We start from the raw sequence: 20,630 nt of genomic DNA, 5'->3' as shown, positions 1-20,630 counted from the left end.
GAAAAATCTGAGAGAGAAACCGTGCCCTGGGACTTTGCTGAAGCCCCTGCATTAGGGACGTCCAAACCAAAAGGAGGTTATGCATGGACTGGACACCATCCAGAAATGGCCTATGCTGGCTTCAAGGGTTACTGCCAGGGCGGTTGCAAGGGTTGGGCAAGCAGGTTGACTGCTCTGGGCACCAAACTGAGGGGAGGTGAGTGCCATGCTGCCCTTTTGACGTCAACACAAAAGGGAAGGGGGTCAGTGAAAGCAACCTTGCAGTGGGCACCAGTTGGCCCAGTGACTTCCTTGGATTCTACTGGTAGACAGAAGGTCCCTGCGAGGCTGAGCCCATGCAAGGGCAGCTGTGATCAGGAGCCCACAGCAGATGACCGGCCGCACTTGCGTTTTCATGGTAAGAGGGATTGTCCCATATTAGGAGGGGGAACAGAAGTGGTGATTTGGTTGGGTTTAGCACCCCCATGTGGGAGGCTGCAATGGTGAAGTCCACAGAGTACAAAAGCCTGAGCCACCATTTCTCTGTGTGGATTTTTTGTTATCCCTTGACGGGACAGGATGCTGCTGATTCTGTCTCTCAATATCTTTTGGGTATTGGGAAAGGAGCCTTGGGTCTGCAGGAATGAGGCCTGGGAAAGGAGAGCCAAGTTTTATCCATATTGATGTGGAATAGCCACCCTTCCTTCCTGAATTTGGGTTTTCCTTTTATTTTTATTTTCCATCTGCCTGAGTAGCTTTGGATTCAGGAACTCAAGGAGGCGACATCTGTGAGCAGTTTGCAGTCTCGCCCGGAGAGTTTGACTCTCTGTTCATTTCTGGGAGGAGGAGGAGGCAGGGCCCCCATGCAGGGTTAGTCACTCACCACACCGCCTCCTGGATAGTGAGGAGGCCCCTCCAGGCATCAGGACAAAAGCATGACAAATGGGACTTTCATTTACGCCATCTAAATTGCCTTTAAGAACCGTACCCTATACACCAAGTTAAGGGAGGGAGCTCTACGATGACCCCTAAAATTGGAAAGGATCCAAATACAAAAGGAAATTAACTTAAGCTATAACATCACAGATATATTGGAAAGTCCAACAGTGTAATGGTCTGTGTTGAATTAGGAATTGTAAAGGAATACTGTTATTAAATTTCACTCAGTTATCAGTAAAGCTGGACACTTCCAGCGTAAGACTGTACTGGGTGCAATATGGATATAACAACGCTCAGGGCCTTGGAGATAAGCGGGGATTCTGGACTCAGAGGGGCTTGGTGCTAAGAAGGTCACATTGGACCCATAGGGAGCCTCGCATTATTATGATGCAGTCTCTCAGGGAGCTTTTGAATCAAGGACTGGATTTATTCCACGGAGCTACTGCTCAGGACAGCAGGAAGTGTATGTGTCTTGCCCAAATAATACACAAGGTGAGATTTCTCCAGGTGACACCTGGAATGAGCATGAATCACAGGCACTAGTAAAAGGTTTCTCCTCTGATCACTAGATAAGCTTTCCCTACAGGAGCGCACACACTTATAGCTCCATGCAATCAAACTGAATTCTGATCAAGAATCAAAAGCCTTAAAAAAATGGAGTCATTCAGCATGTGCATGGAGGTAGGGAGAAGCTTTTATGTATCCTAACCTTTTCTCAGTGGGTTTACACTCCGATAAGCAGTGGGAAGGTACTGAATGCTTGGTATGAAGATTAAATCCCTTCAGGGCCGATGTAATAAGCTGTGCTGACCACAGTGCGGCTTTAGTGCAAGTTTTTCCATGCATGCAATAGGGGGTTTAGCATCCAAAAAACGGGTGAAGGAAAAGTTAAACCCCCGTAGCAGGATTGGTGCAGGTGCACGCTAATTCCATGTAAATGATGGCATTAGCTATTGCCGGGTAATGCCAGGAGGCACTTAAGGGGGGAGCCAAGTTACCTCGAGGGTCAGGGCCAGAGTGAAACTCAACTTGCATTTAGTCTATTGATAGAGCCCAGCATCCTGCCTCCGACAGTGGCCAGTCCGGGTCACAGTTACCCGTCAGATCCCCAGTAGTTGCTCTGTTTCCTGTATCTCACTCCCAGGGATAAGCGCGGGCTTTCCCATGTCTACGTAGCTAATAACTGTTTATGGGTTTTTCCTTCAGGGATTTGTCCGATCCAATTCTGAACCCCGCTGTGTTACTCGCCTCGGCCCCGTCCTCTGGCAGCAGATTCCACGCTTGATTGTGCGCTGAGTGAAAAAATCCTTCTCACGATTTGTTTTAAATCTGCCGGCTGCCGGTTTCATGGAGCGTCCCCTAGTCCTAGTGTTGTGTTAATAACCGTTCCCTATTTCCCCGTTCCTCCTCACTCATGATTTTATAAATCTCAATCAGATCCCCTCTCAGTCGTCCCTTCTCCAAGCTAAGGAGCCCTGACCTGTTTAACCTTTCTCCATAAGGGAGCTTTGCCTGAGGTCCTTTTCCTGGGTGGTGACTCCTAACACAGACCCCAGCCTCGTGCACCTGCAGGTGGGATGATTTTCCCTACGTGCATCACTTTGCCCTTCTCCATATTAAATTGCATCTCCATATTAAATTGCATCGGCCATTTACAAGCCGGACTCGGAGGCGCTGCGCGCCGGCGTCACACACCGAAGGGGCACAACAAAGGGGCATGCAGCTTTGTTCGCCCCTTCGTTCACCACCTGAGAAACCCCACAACAAATAACGGACTAACAACAAATCCAGAGCTGACAACACTGATCATGGACAAGGAAAGAACTGTACCAGGAATACAAGCTATCAAAACCTGCCTAAACAAAGGTAAATATGGAAATACCTACTCACATAAACACAGAAATAGACACATAGCAAACAAAACTAAGAAAACTCAATCCACTAATCTCATACAAAGAAATGGACCAAAACCACAAACAATGCTATTGCAAGTAATTTAGTAATGATAACCTTCCTACTAGTAAATGCACAATCAATCAAAGAAAGTCCCTATAATTACGGACCTACTATACGACACAAAACCAAGCTTCATAGCAGTTACTGAATCATGTCTTAAAAAATCAAATAGCACATAAAACTATGAGGTCTTCTCAATCCCCAGAATAAATAAAAGAGGTGGGGGATTACTCCTAATAATAGAAAAAAGATTTAAATGTAAACTAATCCCGACAACACCTCCAAGAAACCATGAAATCGCTCTTTTTGAAACTAACAACTTACAAATGTGCCTTATATACTGCGTCTACCCTACTAGAATTAAACATCTCCTCACTAATTGAATTCCTAACAACACACCTCAACACCTCCAAACCCACAATTGTACCTACACATGGACACACGCCCCTTATCTAACACCTGTTAAACACTAAGAGATGTCATGACGGCACTAGGATTCATCCTAACTACTGATGAGCCCACCCACAAAGCAGGACACTCTCTTGATTTATCATTTATCAACCACAGCCACCTAGAACACATTAAATCGGAATATACACCGATCCCGTGGTCAGACCACTTCCTAATGGAATCCTCTATCAAACATACCGAACAACAAGTGACTCAAAAAAGAGAACCCACTGAATTTAAATATCGCCCACCGTATAACATAGACACCCTGAAAGACAAACTAGAAGAAACACTAGCTGAAATAGATTGCACCGACTGCGACTCTGCCACGACAGCATGGATGCAAACAACCAAAAACTTAGCCAACGAGATAAACCAAATTAAATATATGAGCATCAGGGAACCCAAAGAAACAAACCCCTGGCATAACGAAAAGATAAAGGTAGTCAAAAGAACCCTGAGAAAAAAAGAAAAAGAATGGAAAAAAAATAAAACAGAAAACCTGACTAAATACAGGAAACACCTGGCCTACTATAAACAAATAATACTCAATGCAAAGAAACAATATTACAGCACTAAGGGGGTCATTTATCAAAATGCGCTAAGGCTTTTTCGCATGCGTTAAGGGCTTAGCACATGCGAAAAGCCCCATTAACGCATGCGATAGGCCCTTACAGCATGCGAAAACTTGTTTAATGCATGTGAGAGCACCATATCGTATGGTGCGATGCAAATATGGAAAATAGGAGGAGTTAGGGGCAGAGAGTGGGCTGGGTTTGCCTGTCTGCAAAGAGCTATTGCACAGACTTTAACACCTTTTTGAATTGCGTTAGGCTGTGTGATAGCTGCCATGACTGGGTGGTAAGGGTTTACTGCCTTGCATGATGTCTCCCACAAGGCCTATTTAGATGAATTGAAGCTCCCAGAGCATCCAGCTAGCCATGAGAGAGAGAGAGCGCGAGAGAGACTAGCCATAGTGTCATCTCCCTAGGTAGGTATTTGTATCCCTATGGTAGGCCCACCTAGTCACTCGAGGTGAGGATTAGGTATCAGTGTAGGGGGTTAGGGGTCCCTTTGACATTCAATGTTAGATGTACGAACAGAACAGTGGTCTCTTGTGAACATTTGATTACCCTCGGAGTGAGGAAACTCACTCCAAGATGAGATTTGGGCAATGTTCTCTCAACCTAGCTTGATGGACTCTCTACCTGGCCCCTAACCCCCTACACTGATACCTAATCCTCACCTCGAGTTACTAGGTGGGCCTACCATAGGGATACAAATACCTATCTAGGGAGAGGACATTTTGGCTAGTCTCTCTCTCTCTCTCTCGTGTCCCCCAGTGGTTGAATGCAGGAAATACAACAGGTCTGGCTCCTATCACAAAGTCTGATAATGTTATTGCAATTTGCACTAACTTAGCTCTTCGCATAGGTAATTAGTGCAAATTGCAATAAAATGAATATTTGCATAAACCACACCCCTTTTGCTATCGCATGCGATACTTACCGCATTTTGGTAAATCCAGGCCTAAAATAGAGACATTCGCAAATAACCCAAGAGCCCTGTTTACCATAGTAAAAAACCTCACAAATGACAAATCTGACTCTTCACAGAACCTACCAGTAAATAAATGTAATGAAAAAGCTACTTTCTTTAACGACAAAATTACGAATCTAAAAAAAAGATTCCAAAAATAACTAAACAAAACATCAAAATGCAAAAAAGAGACGTTAAACAATGGGAGACATTCAATGAAATATCTGAAATAGAAGTTGAATCGATGCTAAAAAACTAAACCCTGCCCCACATGCACATGACAATTCCAACCATAGACTTAAAAAAAATTAGCCAATTTCGACTTTAACAAAAATCATTAACCTAAAAGGAAACATGCCAGATTCACTAAAAGGAGCAATAGTAAAACCAATTTTAAAGAAAAAGAACAGCAAAAACCATACAAAATCAATTAGCAGAACACTTAGGGGCGGATTTTAAGAGCCCTGCTCGCCGGTGCGCCTATGTTCAATAGACCTACTGGCGTGCGCAGACCCCGGGACTCGCGTAAGTCCCGGGGTTTTCCGAGGGGGGCGTGTCGGGGGCGGGCCCGATCCGCGCGGCGTTTTCGGGGCGGGACGTAGCGTTTGGGGGCGGGCCCGGGGGCGTGGTTACGGCCCCGGGGCGGTCTGGGGGCATGGCCGCGCCCTCCGGACCCGCCCCCAGGTCGCGTCCCGGCACGCTAGCGGCCCGCTGGCGCGCGGGGATTTACGTCTCCCTCCGGGAGGCGTAAATCCCCCGACAAAGGTAAGGGGGGGGTTTAGACAGGGTGGGTTAGGTAGGGGAAGGCAAAAGAAAGTTCCCTCCGAGGCCGCTCCGATTTCGGAGCGGCCTCGGAGGGAACGGAGGTAGGCTGCGCGGCTCGGCAGCCTTGCGCACGCCGATCCAGGATTTTAGCGGTTACGCGCATATCTACTATAATCCAGCGTACTTTTGTTGGCGCCTGATGCGCCAACAAAAGTACGCCAAATCACGCTGTTTGAAAATCTACCCGTTAGAGAGCAATAATATCTTGTACCCATCACAACATGGCTTTTGCACACTACTGCTTGCATTAACAGACAACATCATGAGAGGGTTTGACAACAGTAAACATTACATTTTAGTGATGCTAGACCTATCAGCGGTATTCGATACAGTAAATCATGACATCCTTTTAAATAGATTAGAAGAAATAGGATTAAGGAACAAAACAATCAAATGGTTCAAATCTTACCTAAATAACAGATACTTTCAAGTACAAATCAAGGATGTAATGTCAGAGAAAATAAACCTTCAAACGGGAGTTCCACAGGGATCAGCCCTATCTGCCACACTATTCAACATATATATGCTGCCTTTATGTCACCTGCTAGCTGGTTTAGGCATCTTTACTACATATACGCTGATGATATTCAATTAATACTTCCAATTAATGACTCAATTGAGAAAACATTAAACATATTCAACATGTATCTAGATATAATAAAACAGCTTCTGAACCAAATGGAATTAGTTATTAATATAGAGAAAACAGAATTCTTACATCTAGAATGAAAAAACATAGCAATCATTCAAAACCCAATCACACTCAATAACAACCAAAAAATACAACTAGCTGAGAAAGTACGAAACCTTGGAGTGATAATCGATATGGAACTCAGTATGAAACAACATATATCTCCAAAAGTAAGGGAAGGATACGCCAAACTTATGACACTTAGAAGACTAAAACCACTACTAACGCCTACCGATTTCCGATCAGTATTACAAGCCTTAATTTTTGCCAGTACAGACTACTGTAATGCCCTTCTACTGGGTTTACCGTACACTACAATAAGACCACTACAAATATTACAAAACACAGCTGCAAGAATTCTAACTGGTAAAAGTAAAAGAGAACATGTCACCAATACCCTAATTGAACTACACTGGTTACCCATTGAGCACAGAATACAATACAAAACTCTATGTACGATACATAAATTAATATATGACAAAAAAGCAGAATGGCTGAACACGGCCCTTCGCGTACACGTCCCCCACAGAAACCTAAGATCAGCAAACAAAGCATTGCTAACTATTCCCTCAGTTAAAACAGCGAGACTAACTCAAGTAAGGGATAGGCCTCTATCCCTAGCAGGACCTATAATATGGAACACCATGCCTTTAGAAATCAGATTGCAAAGAGACATCAGAACCTTCAGAAAAAGTCTAAAAACCTGGCTATTTAAGCAGGCCTACCACAAAGAGAATGGAGAGTAGAACCCAGGGAAATGTAGGATGCGGTCAGCACAACTCCCACACACACACTTTGTTTTGTGTGTTTCTCATTATTTATTTATTTTCTTTCTTTCTTTTTTTCTTTCAACAACAAAGGACTAGAGTTAAGTATTAATTTATCTTATAGCTGATATAGATAGAATTGGACATGACTTATAACACACACCAATTAATATTTACTATGAAACTATGTTGCAGTACTTTGATGGCAACTGTTTAATTGATATAACTTAAGACATTTTATGCAACATGATGTTGTGTGCCTTATTGTGAACCGTTGTGAAGGCGTCTGGCTTAACGATGGTATAGAAAAGATTCTAAATAAATAAATAAATAAATAAATAAATAAATAAATAAATAAATAAGGTCTCACAAGGTCCTTCTGCAGTTCTTCACAACCCGCTGTCATTTTAACAACTCAAAACAATTTTGTGTTCCTTTCTCCAGATCATTTATGAATATGCTAAATAGCACAGGTCCCAATGCAGACCCCCTGGGGCGCTCCATCAACAACTCTACTAACCAGTACCTTGCATTTACTTACATAAGAACATAAGAAAATGCTATACTGGGTCAGACCAAGGGTCCATCAAGCCCAGCATCCTGTTTCCAACAGAGGCCAAACCAGGCCACAAGAACCTGGCAAGTACCCAAAAACTAAGAAGATCCCATCCTACTGATGCAATTAATAGCAGTGGATATTCCCTAAGTAAACTTAATTAATAGCAGGTAATGGACTTCTCCTCCAAGAACTTAGCCAATCCTTTTTTAAACACAGCTACACGAACTGCACTAACCACATCCTCTGGCAACATATTCCAGAGCTTTATTGTGCATTGAGTGAAAAAGAACTTTCTCCGATTAGTCTTAAATGTGCCCCATGCTAACTTCATGGAGTGTCCCCTAGTCCTTCTATTATCTGAAAGAGTAAATAACCGATTCACATCTACCCGTTCTAGACCTCTCATGATCTTAAACACCTCTATCATATCCCCCCTCAGTCGTCTCTTCTCCAAGCTGAGAAGTCCTAACCTCTTTAGTCTTTCCTCATAGGGGAGCTGTTCCATTCCCCTTATCATTTTGGTCGCCCACTGGCTCTTTCCAGAACACAGAGGCTGTAGTGGCAGCTATGGACCAGTCGGGTACTGAGAGCCAGGATGAAATGGATCAGGGGCTACACTGCATATCCACAGCTGCTTACAGTGGCTGGAGATGAAGCGTGCTTTTTTTTTATATTGCTGGCCTGCAGAATGTTATGCGTATGATCAATTGCACCCATGTTGCTCTCATTCCATCCCACACAGGAAGCATTTCCACTCTCTGAATATTCATCTTGTGTGCAATGCACACATGAAGCTCCTCAGTGTTATCTCCAAGTTTTCAGGATGCAGCCATGACTCCTTCATCCTTTTGCAGTCAGTGCTGGCTCAGACTTTCACTAACGTGATATACGGTGAAGGCTGGCTGCTGGCTACGTTTGAAACAGAAGTCAAAACAAACTGTAAGCTCTCTGGGATGGGCACCCCTGCTTGGACCCAGTATCATAAGTGAGGCCTTTTTGCCAAGGCATGCCAAGTAACTCAAAGTGTAAGGTCTCTGGGGCAGAATAGTGTGCACTTTTGTGGGACTCGCAGTGCTAAAGAGCAAACTATTCTGCTGCCAGTATCCATTCACTCCCCACGGCAAAAGAACAAAGCAAACTTTCTGGGGTGGGCACCAACAGCTCGACAGCACGGACCTTTGGCATTGCGCATCAGCTGACGGGCACACTCCTTCACTCTCTCACTCACACCCCTTCTGTCGCACTTCAATCTCTCCTCAGCCACGATCACTAAAACACAAAAATGGCTAATACCATGGACCGACAAGTATGGCCGAACTATCACTGTCACTTGACAGATTCACTCAAAGATTCATTCAAGAACACAAAGGGAAGACAAAGGGGATGGGAGAAGAGCAAAGTAACACAAGCAGGAGTCGCAAAGACCAACCAACTGCACCCTCCACAAGCTCCCAACAACGGCGAGCACCAGCCAGCACTGACAACACGCCTGGCAGAGGCTTTTATCTCCCAGCAAGGAGGCGTGGCCAGGAAACCTGACAGACACCAATCAAACCCAAGCAGGCCTTAGCTTACATTTCACAACCAATTGGGAGCACCGCAGCTTTTTCCAGCTTCTGCCATTTTCACCACAGTTTTCTGCACGTTAACGCATTTTTTTTACATATACACAGACACACCCCCAGGCAGACTCCCATTCAAACACAGACACACCCCCAGGCAGGCACCCATGCATTCACACACATACACCCTCAGGCAGACTCCCATTCAAACACAGACACACCCCCAGGCAGGCACCCATGCATTCACACACATACACCCTCAGGCAGACTCCCATTCAAACACAGACACACCCTCAGGCAGACTCCCATTCAAACACAGACACACCCCCAGGCAGACTCCCATTCAAACACAGACACACCCCCAGGCAGACTCCCATTCAAACACAGACACACCCCCCAGGCAGACTCCCATTCAAACACAGACACACCCCCAGGCAGACTCCCATTCAAACACAGACACACCCCCAGGCAGACTCCCATTCAAACACAGACACACCCCCAGGCAGGCACCCATGCATTCACACACATACACCCTCAGGCAGACTCCCATTCAAACACAGACACACCCTCAGGCAGACTCCCATTCAAACACAGACACACCCCCAGGCAGACTCCCATTCAAACACAGACACACCCCCAGGCAGACTCCCATTCAAACACAGACACACCCTCAGGCAGACTCCCATTCAAACACAGACACACCCCCAGGCAGACTCCCATTCAAACACAGACACACCCCCAGGCAGACTCCCATTCAAACACAGACACACCCCCAGGCAGGCACCCATGCATTCACACACATACACCCTCAGGCAGACTCCCATTCAAACACAGACACACCCTCAGGCAGACTCCCATTCAAACACAGACACACCCCCAGGCAGACTCCCATGCATTCACACACATACACCCTCAGGCAGACTCCCATTCAAACACAGACACACCCTCAGGCAGACTCCCATTCAAACACAGACACACCCTCAGGCAGACTCCCATTCACACACAGACACACCCTCAGGCAGACTCCCATTCAAACACAGACACACCCTCAGGCAGACTCCCATTCAAACACAGACACACCCCCAGGCAGACTCCCATTCAAACACAGACACACCCCCAGGCAGGCACCCATGCATTCACACACATACACCCCCAGGCAGACTCCCACTCATACACATGCACACCCTCAGGCAGGCACCCATGCATTCACACACATACATCCCCCAGGCAGAGTCCCATTCAAACACAGACACACCCTCAGGCAGACTCCCATTCAAACACAGACACACCCCAGGCAGGCACCCATGCATTCACACACATACACCCCCAGGCAGACTCCCACTCATACACATGCACACCCTCAGGCAGGCACCCATGCATTCACACACACACACCCCCCAGGCAGAGTCCCATTCAAACACAGACACACCCTCAGGCAGACTCCCATTCAAACACAGACACACCCCAGGCAGGCACCCATGCATTCACACACATACACCCCCAGGCAGACTCCCACTCATACACATGCACACCCTCAGGCAGGCACCCATGCATTCACACACATACACCCTCAGGCAGAGTCCCATTCATACACAGACAAAACCCCAGGCAGACTCCCATTCAAACACAGACACACCCTCAGGCAGACTCCCATTCAAACACAGACACACCCCCAGGCAGGCACCCATGCATTCACACACATACACCCCCAGGCAGACTCCCACTCATACACAGACACACCCTCAGGCAGACTCCCATGCATTCACACACATACATTCCCAGGCAGAGTCCCATTCATACACAGACACACCCTCAGGCAGGTTCCCATGCATTCACACACATACACCCTCAGGCAGACTCCCATTCATACACAGACACACCCTCAGGCAGACTCCCATGCATTCACACACATACATTCCCAGGCAGAGTCCCATTCATACACAGACACACCCTCAGGCAGGTTCCCATGCATTCACACACATACACCCTCAGGCAGACTCCCATTCATACACAGACACACCCTCAGGCAGGCACCCATGCATTCACACACATACACCCTCAGGCAGACTCCCATTCATACACAGACACACTCTCAGGCAGGCACCCATGCATTCACACACACACACCCTCAGGCAGACTCCCATTCATACACAGACACACCCTCAGGCAGACTCCCATGCATTCACACACATACATTCCCAGGCAGAGTCCCATTCATACACAGACACACCCTCAGGCAGGTTCCCATGCATTCACACACATACACCCTCAGGCAGACTCCCATTCATACACAGACACACCCTCAGGCAGGCACCCATGCATTCACACACATACACCCTCAGGCAGACTCCCATTCATACACAGACACACTCTCAGGCAGGCACCCATGCATTCACACACACACACCCTCAGGCAGGCACCCATGCATTCACACACATACACTCTCAGGCAGGCACCCATGCATTCACACACATACACCCCCAGGCAGGCACCCATGCATTCACACACACACACCCCCAGGCAGAGTCCCATTCATACACAGACACACCCTCAGGCAGGCACCCATGCATTCACACACATACACCCTCAGGCAGGCACCCATGCATTCACACACATACACCCTCAGGCAGAGTCCCATTCATACACAGACAAACCCTCAGGCAGGCTCCCATTCATACAGACACACCCTCAGGCAGGTTCCCATGCATTCACACACATACACCCTCAGGCAGACTCCCATTCATACACAGACACACCCCCAGGCAGGCACCCATGCATTCACACACATACACCCCCAGGCAGACTCCCACTCATACACATGCACACCCTCAGGCAGGCACCCATGCATTCACACACATACATCCCCAGGCAGAGTCCCATTCATACACACACATACACCCCCAGGCAGGCACCCATGCATTCACACACACACACCCCCCCAGGCAGAGTCCCATTCATACACAGACAAACCCTCAGGCAGGCTCCCATTCATACAGACACACCCTCAGGCAGGTTCCCATGCATTCACACACATACACCCTCAGGCAGGCACCCATGCATTCACACACATACACCCTCAGGCAGGCACCCATGCATTCACACACATACACCCTCAGGCAGAGTCCCATTCATACACAGACAAACCCTCAGGCAGGCTCCCATTCATACAGACACACCCTCAGGCAGGTTCCCATGCATTCACACACATACACCCTCAGGCAGGCACCCATGCATTCACACACATACACCCTCAGGCAGGCACCCATGCATTCACACACATACACCCCCAGGCAGGCTCCCTTTCATACACAGACACACCCTCAGGCAGGCACCCATGCATTCACACACATACACCCTCAGGCAGAGTCCCATTCATACACAGACAAACCCTCAGGCAGGCTCCCATTCATACAGACACACCCTCAGGCAGGTTCCCATGCATTCACACACATACACCCTCAGGCAGACTCCCATTCATACACAGACACACCCTCAGGCAGGCTCCCATGCATTCACACACATACATTCCCAGGCAGAGTCCCATTCATACACAGACACACCCTCAGGCAGGTTCCCATGCATTCACACACATACACCCTCAGGCAGACTCCCATTCATACACAGACACACCCTCAGGCAGGCACCCATGCATTCACACACATACACCCTCAGACAGACTCCCATTCATACACAGACACACTCTCAGGCAGGTACCCATGCATTCACACACACACACCCTCAGGCAGGCACCCATGCATTCACACACATACACCCCCAGGCAGACTCCCATTCATACACAGACAGACCCTCAGGCAGGCACCCATGCATTCACACACATACACCCTCAGGCAGACTCGCATTCATACACAGACAGACCCCCTGGCAGGCTCCCATGCATTCACACACATACACCCCCAGGCAGGCACCCATGCATTCACACACATATACCCCCAGGCAGGCACCCATGCATTCACACACATACACCCTCAGGCAGAGTCCCATTCATACACAGACACACCCTCAGGCAGGCTCCCATTCATACACACACATTCACCCTCAGGCAGAGTCCCATTCATACACAGACACACCCTCAGGCAGGTTCCCATGCATTCACACACATACACCCTCAGGCAGACTCCCATTCATACACAGACACACCCTCAGGCAGGCACCCATGCATTCACACACATACACCCTCAGGCAGACTCCCATTCATACACAGACACACTCTCAGGCAGGCACCCATGCATTCACACACACACACCCTCAGGCAGGCACCCATGCATTCACACACATACACCCCCAGGCAGACTCCCATTCATACACAGACAGACCCTCAGGCAGGCACCCATGCATTCACACACATACACCCTCAGGCAGACTCGCATTCATACACAGACAGACCCCCTGGCAGGCTCCCATGCATTCACACACATACACCCCCAGGCAGGCACCCATGCATTCACACACATATACCCCCAGGCAGGCACCCATGCATTCACACACATACACCCTCAGGCAGAGTCCCATTCATACACAGACACACCCTCAGGCAGGCTCCCATTCATACACACACATTCACCCTCAGGCAGAGTCCCATTCATACACAGATACACCCTCAGGCAAGCACCCATGCATTCACACACATACACCCCCAGGCAGGCTTCCTTTCATACACAGACACACCCTCAGGCAGGCACCCATGCATTCACACACATACACTCCCAGGCAGAGTCCCATTCATACACAGACACACTCTCAGGCAGGCACCCATGCATTCACACACATACACCCCCAGGCAGAGTCCCATTCATACACAGACATACCCCCAGGCAGGCTCCCATGCATTCACACACATACACCCTCAGGCAGAGTCCCATTCATACACAGACAAACCCTCAGGCAGGCACCCATGCATTCACACACATACACCCTCAGGCAGAGTCCCATTCATACACAGACAAACCCTCAGGCAGGCTCCCATTCATACACAGACACACCCTCAGGCAGGCACCCATGCATTCACACACATACACCCTCAGGCAGAGTCCCATTCATACACAGACAAACCCTCAGGCAGGCACCCATGCATTCACACACACACACCCTCAGGCAGACTCCCATTCATACACATGCACACACTAAAGGCAGACCCCCTTTCTTTCTTTTGCCAGCAACCTCAGAGCCTCTCTTATTCCTCTGCTGCCACTGTCACTGCTGCCACATGGCTATTGGGGAGGCGCTGATTGCTGCTATTGGCACTGAAGCCCATTCTGCTGCCTCCTCTGGGCAGGCCCCGTGGGCTTCCACTTCCTCCATGTTGATCTCGTACATTGTGAGATCCGTAGAGAAAGTGCTATTCTTGCACATTCCCAAAGATTACATGTGCCAATCAGTAAAAAGTAATTTTTTTTTCTTTACCTTTGCTGTCTGATCTTTGTTTTCTAATCGGTTGGTCACAGGCTTTTTTGTTCCACCTTCCTTTTCTTATTTTGTTTTGCCAATTCCTTTTATGGTGTCTTTTTTCCTATTTCTTTTCTCTCCATCTATCTTCTTCTCTCACACACACACACAGGCTCTCACTGTCACATGCTGTCTGACTCACACACACACAGGCTCTCTCTCACTCCCACATGCTGTCTTGCTCAAGCACAGGTTCTCACTATCACATGCTCTCTCTCATACAATCATTCATACACAGAGGCTCTCACTGTCACATTCCCTCTCTCTCATACAATCATTCATACACACAGTGTCTCACTGGCACAGGCTGTCTGAGTCTCACACACCCAGGCTCTCTCTCACTCCCACATGCTGTCTTGCTCAAGCACAGGTTCTCACTGTCACATGCTCTCTCTCATACAATCATTCATACACACAGTCTCTCACTGTCACATGCTGACTCTCTCACACACACAGAGGCTCTCACATGCTGTCTCTGAAAACATTCAGTTCCTCACTCCCACACACAATCTCTCAACTCATCTCATACACACACACACACACACACACACTCTACAGGCCCTCAGCCTCTCTCTTGCCTCTGGGTCTCCTCTTCATGGGTTGCCGCAGAATGGGCTATGCAGCGGCCCTGATCTTCTCGGGCCACCTGCAATGTGGGATCCGCGGCAGTGGCCCTGCTACTGGGCCCGCTGCGACTTGAGATTCACTGCTCCTCTTCTGCACACGGCTGATGCTCCTCCTCCTTCCAGCCCGCGCAGCTCCAGCAATGTTTTCTTCCGGGGCCGCACGGGCAGGAAGGAGGAGGAGCACCTGCAGGTTTGGAAGCGACCTTTTTCTTCGGGCCGTGGTGACATGAGCTCCACCACGGCCCTGCCGATCTTCCTGCTGTGTGTGTCCGGCACACAGCACAGCACAGCCGTAGTTCACTGCTCAGCCGCCAGTGGGATGAGGTCCACCAGCGGCCACATTGGCTCCCGCTGACCTCCCCTCGGTATACCACTGCTCGGCGCCCCTAATGCTCGGCGCCCTAGGCCCAGCCCTAGTTCACCTTGTGCTTCCACCGGCCCTGCATCTTGTAGCCTAAGAGACTCTAACCCCATTTCTGCTCGGGGAGAGATAAAGCTTCACTCTGATAGTCGTCTAAGGACCAGAAGATGAATTTGAATCCCAACTGTGCTACAGACAGTGTGAGGTGATCCTGGACAAGTCACTTTATTTCCCTGTGCCATAGGTTACCGAAATGTAATAAGATAATATAATTAATAACAATGTGCAATAATAATTATAGAGGACGACATCGTATTGGCCTCCTGCTCCATCAGAGACTTCACCACCTTAGGCCCGAGCTCACCTGAGAGTCAATTTTAATAAGTGCTATATCCGCCTTCTCGTCCACGTCGATAATCTTCGCCTCATATGTGGCACCGTCCTTCACTTCCACCTTCACCCGGTGCCTATTGGTGACAACATGAGCATTGGTGACAATCAGGCCGTCCTCAGACACGATGAACCCGGAGCCGCTGGCAGCCTGAATCTCCCTTTTGGAATAAGGCAGCCTGCAAGAAACAGGAAAGGAATAGCTCAGCAAGTGCCCTTCACATGCCTCCTCCTCAGATCAGTGACAAGATGAGCAGCACAGGAGAATTCACAGATTTGTAGGAATCTGACAGGGGCTACTCCGCATACCTGGATACCTCTGATTTATAGTCACCCTGAGGTTTTTATCGATCAGCAGCAGGGCGTGAGGGGGCACGCTCTTTCATGCACACACTAACACACTCACATGTTCACTCTCTCCCACACACATACATGCTCATTTACACACACATACTCACTCACATACACTCTCTATCGCAACTCATGCCTCCTCACATACACTCTCTACCCCCAACACATACCCCTCACATACACTCTCTACCCCCAACACATGCCCCCTCACATACACTCTCTATCCCCAACACATGCCCCCTCATATACACTCTCTATCGCAACTCATGCCTCCTCACATACACTCTCTACCCCCAACACATACCCCTCACATACACTCTCTAGCCCCAACACATGCCTCCTCACATACACTCTCTAACCCCAACACATGCCCCTTCACATATACTCTAACCCCCAACACATGCCCCCTCATATACACTCTAACCCCAACACATGCCCCCTCATATACACTCTAACCCCCAACACATGCCTCCTCACATACACTCTAACCCCCAACACATGCCCCCTCACATATACTCTAACCCCCAACACATGCCCTCTCATATACACTCTAACCCCCAACACATGCCCTCTCATATACACTCTAACCCCCAACACATGCCTCCTCACATACACTCTAACCCCCAACACATGCCTCCTCACATACACTCTCTAACCCCAACACATGCCCCCTCACATACACTCTACCCCCAACACATGCCTCCTCACATTCACTCTCTACCCCCAAAACATATCCCCACATACACTCTCTACCCCCAATACATGCCCCTCACATACACTCTCTACCCCCAAAACATGCCCACTCACACTCTCTACCTCCAAAACATACCCCTCACATACACTCTCTAGCCCCAATACATGCCCCTCACACACAATCTCTATCGCAATACATTCCTCCTCACATACACTCTCTAGCCCCAATACATGCCCCTCACATACATTGTCCACCCCAAAACATACCCCTCACATACACTCTCTATCGCAATACATTCCTCCTCACACTCTCTAGCCCCAATACATGCCCCTCACATACATTGTCCACCCCAAAACATACCCCTCACATACACTCTCTACCCCCAATATATGCCCCTCTCATAGACTCTCTACCCCCAAAACATACCCCTCATATACACTCTAGCCCCAAAACATATCCCTCACATAGACTCTCTAGCCCAAATACATGCTCCTCACATACACTCTCTACCCCCAACACGTCCCTCACATACACTCTCTACCCCAATACATGCCCCTCACATACACCCTCTATCCTCAACTCATGCCCCTCACATACACCCTCTACCCTCAACACATACACTCTCTATTGCAACACATGCCTCCTCCATACACTCTCTGTCGCAACACATGCCTCCTCACATACATTCTCTACCTCCAATACATGCCCCTCACACACACTCTCTACCCCCAAAACATACCCCTCACATACACACTCTAACTCCTAACACATGCCCCCTCAATGGCACTCTCTAACCTCCAACACATGCCCCCTCACATACACTATGTACCCCAACACATGTCCACACACATACACTCTCTACCTCAACACGTCCTTCTCATATACACTCTCTAACCCCCAACAGATGCCCCCTCACATACACTATGTACCCCAACACATGTCACACACATACACTCTCTACCTCAACACATGTCCTTCTCATATACACTTTCTAACCCCCCAACAGATGCCCCCTCATAAATATTCTCTAATCTCCAACACATGCCCCCTCATATACACTCTCTATCGCAACACATAGCTCCTCACATACACTCTCTACCTCCAAAACATACCCCTCACATACACTCTCTACCCCCAACACATGCCCCCTCACATACACTCTCTAACCCTCAACACATGTATCTTCATATACACTCTCTACCCCAACACATGCCCCTCACATACACTCTCTAACCCCCAACACATGCCCCCTCACATACACTCTGTAACCCCCAACACATGCCCCTCACATACATTCCCTCCTTCCACACCTACTCATTCACTTTCACTCCCCACCCCAAACCCACCAGCAGCAGTAACCTCCTCCTTAGGGCCCCAACAACCAATAGGAGTCCTCCTTCATCTAGTCAATGCAAATCCTGCTTGTGCCCTGGGCCTATAGGACTTCCCCTTCTTCCTGCCCTGGGGCCTCTTCCCTTCTTCCTGCCAGCAAGAGCCAATCAGAGTCCTCCTCCCTTCTTCCTATCTGTGAGGACAGGAGAAAATGAGGAAGCATCTGATTGGTCTACACAGGCCACAGCAGCTCAAAATCTATCCGGCTAAATGGCAACGTTTAAAATATTGGGTCGCTTACCTGGCTACATTATAGCCAAATAAATCCTTATCCGGCTACAGTTTAACCAGATAAAACAGAGGCGTTCTTCTGGGGCGATCCTAAATTATCAATTTCTGCTGTAAGCAACTGACTTAGCAGGATAAGTTTAGACCTGCTCTGGCCCAGCCGTGTAAGAATAACTGTGCGGGACGTCCGGCCGCATTAATAATTCTTAATGTTTGACGTTTGCCATCCCCCCCATGTCGGCTTACAACCTCTCTGCCCATTTTCCAGATTTCGCTCTGTGAGACCGAGGCGTTGCCAGCTGGTGCCAGGGCGCAGGCCCGTTCTCCGCGGGAACGCAGGTGCCCGGATCGGAGGGGGGAGGGGCGGAAGCATTTTAACTCCCCCCCGCTCCAGGTCAGCGGTGAGTGATGAGCACCCACGGCACCACCAGGCCTCGCATTTTTACCAAACTAAACCCGGAGCTGTGTGGCTGACGGAAGGGATTGCTTACACGCGGAAGAGCTCGATGTGAACCACAGCCGGCGCAATCTTCTCCACCACATCGGCGATGAAGTTGTATCTATGGCGTGGGCTACTGGGATCGTCCTGGCCTGGGAATGGAAAGAGAAAGCACGGGACGTGAGTATTCACACATAGGCACCACCGTTCCAGCAATCCATCTGCTCTCAGCAGCAGGACCCTGGGTGTAGAGAGACGTCAGGAATCCGGATTAAACACGGCATGGTCTAGAACCCTTCCTGGGAACCCCTCTCGCCACCACTCCCGTCGCTACCTGTAACCTGCTGAGAACGAATGGAATACCCCGATTCCTAGTCCCAGCTCTGCCGCGGACATCCTCTGTCACCCTATGCTTCATGTCCAATCCCAGCTCTGCCTCTCTCAGACCTCCAGCGAGTCACTGCATTACCCTGTGCTTCAGTTCTAATCCCGATTCTGCCACTGCCTCTCTGTGAGAGCTCCGGTGAGTCACTGCATTACCCTGTGCTTCAGTTCTAATCCCTGGCTCTGCCTCTGCCTCTCTGTGAGAGCTCTGGCGAGTTAATACACTACCTTGTGCCTCAGTTCTAATCCCGGCTCTGACACTGACTCTCTGTGAAATTTCTGATGAGTCATTGCATTACTCTATGCCTCAGTTCTAATCCTGGCTCTGCCTCTGCCTCTCTGTGAGAGCTCCGGTAAGTCACTGCATTACCCTGTGCCTCAGTTCTAATCCCGGCTCTGCCACTGACTCTCTGTGAGAGCTCCGGTAAGTCACTGCATTACCCTGTGCCTCAGTTCTAATCCCGGCTCTGCCACTGACTCTCTGTGAGAGCTCCGGTGAGTTACTGCATTACCATGTACTTCAGTTCTAATCCCAGCTCTGCCACTGACTGTGAGAGCTCCGGTGAGTCACTGCATTACTCTGTGCTTCAGTTCTAATCCCTGCTCTGCCACTGACTGTGAGAGCTCCGGTGAGTTACTGCATTACCCTGTGCTTCAGTTCTAATCCCTGCTCTGCCACCGACTCTCTGTGAGAGCTCCGGTGAGTTACTGCATTGCCATGTACTTCAGTTCTAATCCCGGCTCTGCCACTGGCTGTGAGAGCTCCGGTGAGTTACTGCATTACCCTGTGCTTCAGTTCTAATCCCTGCTCTGCCACTGACTCTCTGTGAGAGCTCCGGTGAGTTACTGCATTGCCATGTACTTCAGTTCTAATCCCAGCTCTGCCACTGACTGTGAGAGCTCCGGCGAGTCACTGCATTACTCTGTGCTTCAGTTCTAATCCCTGCTCTGCCACTGACTGTGAGAGCTCCGGTGAGTTACTGCATTACCCTGTGCTTCAGTTCTAATCCCTGCTCTGCCACTGACTCTCTGTGA

The 20,630-nt window shown here is 48.9% G+C and overlaps 1 protein-coding gene across 1 annotated transcript in view; it reads right to left on the bottom strand.

Moving 5' to 3' along the window:
- The window catches only part of HTRA1 (HtrA serine peptidase 1), a 110,190-nt gene that overhangs the window by 76,837 nt on the left and 12,723 nt on the right, over window positions 1-20,630 (bottom strand). The window contains exons 2-3 of the mRNA XM_029610570.1: window positions 19,264-19,363; window positions 16,082-16,286 (exon numbers count right to left, since the gene is read on the bottom strand). Of these exons, the coding sequence (XP_029466430.1) occupies window positions 16,082-16,286; window positions 19,264-19,363 (305 nt within the window). The remainder of the gene's footprint in view (window positions 1-16,081; window positions 16,287-19,263; window positions 19,364-20,630) is intronic.

The sequence above is a fragment of the Rhinatrema bivittatum genome, chromosome 7 (assembly GCF_901001135.1).
Source record: "Rhinatrema bivittatum chromosome 7, aRhiBiv1.1, whole genome shotgun sequence".
In the NCBI taxonomy this organism is placed as follows: domain Eukaryota; kingdom Metazoa; phylum Chordata; class Amphibia; order Gymnophiona; family Rhinatrematidae; genus Rhinatrema; species Rhinatrema bivittatum.
Note: the sequence above shows the minus strand (reverse complement) of the source record. Positions and strands in the feature narration are given on the sequence as shown.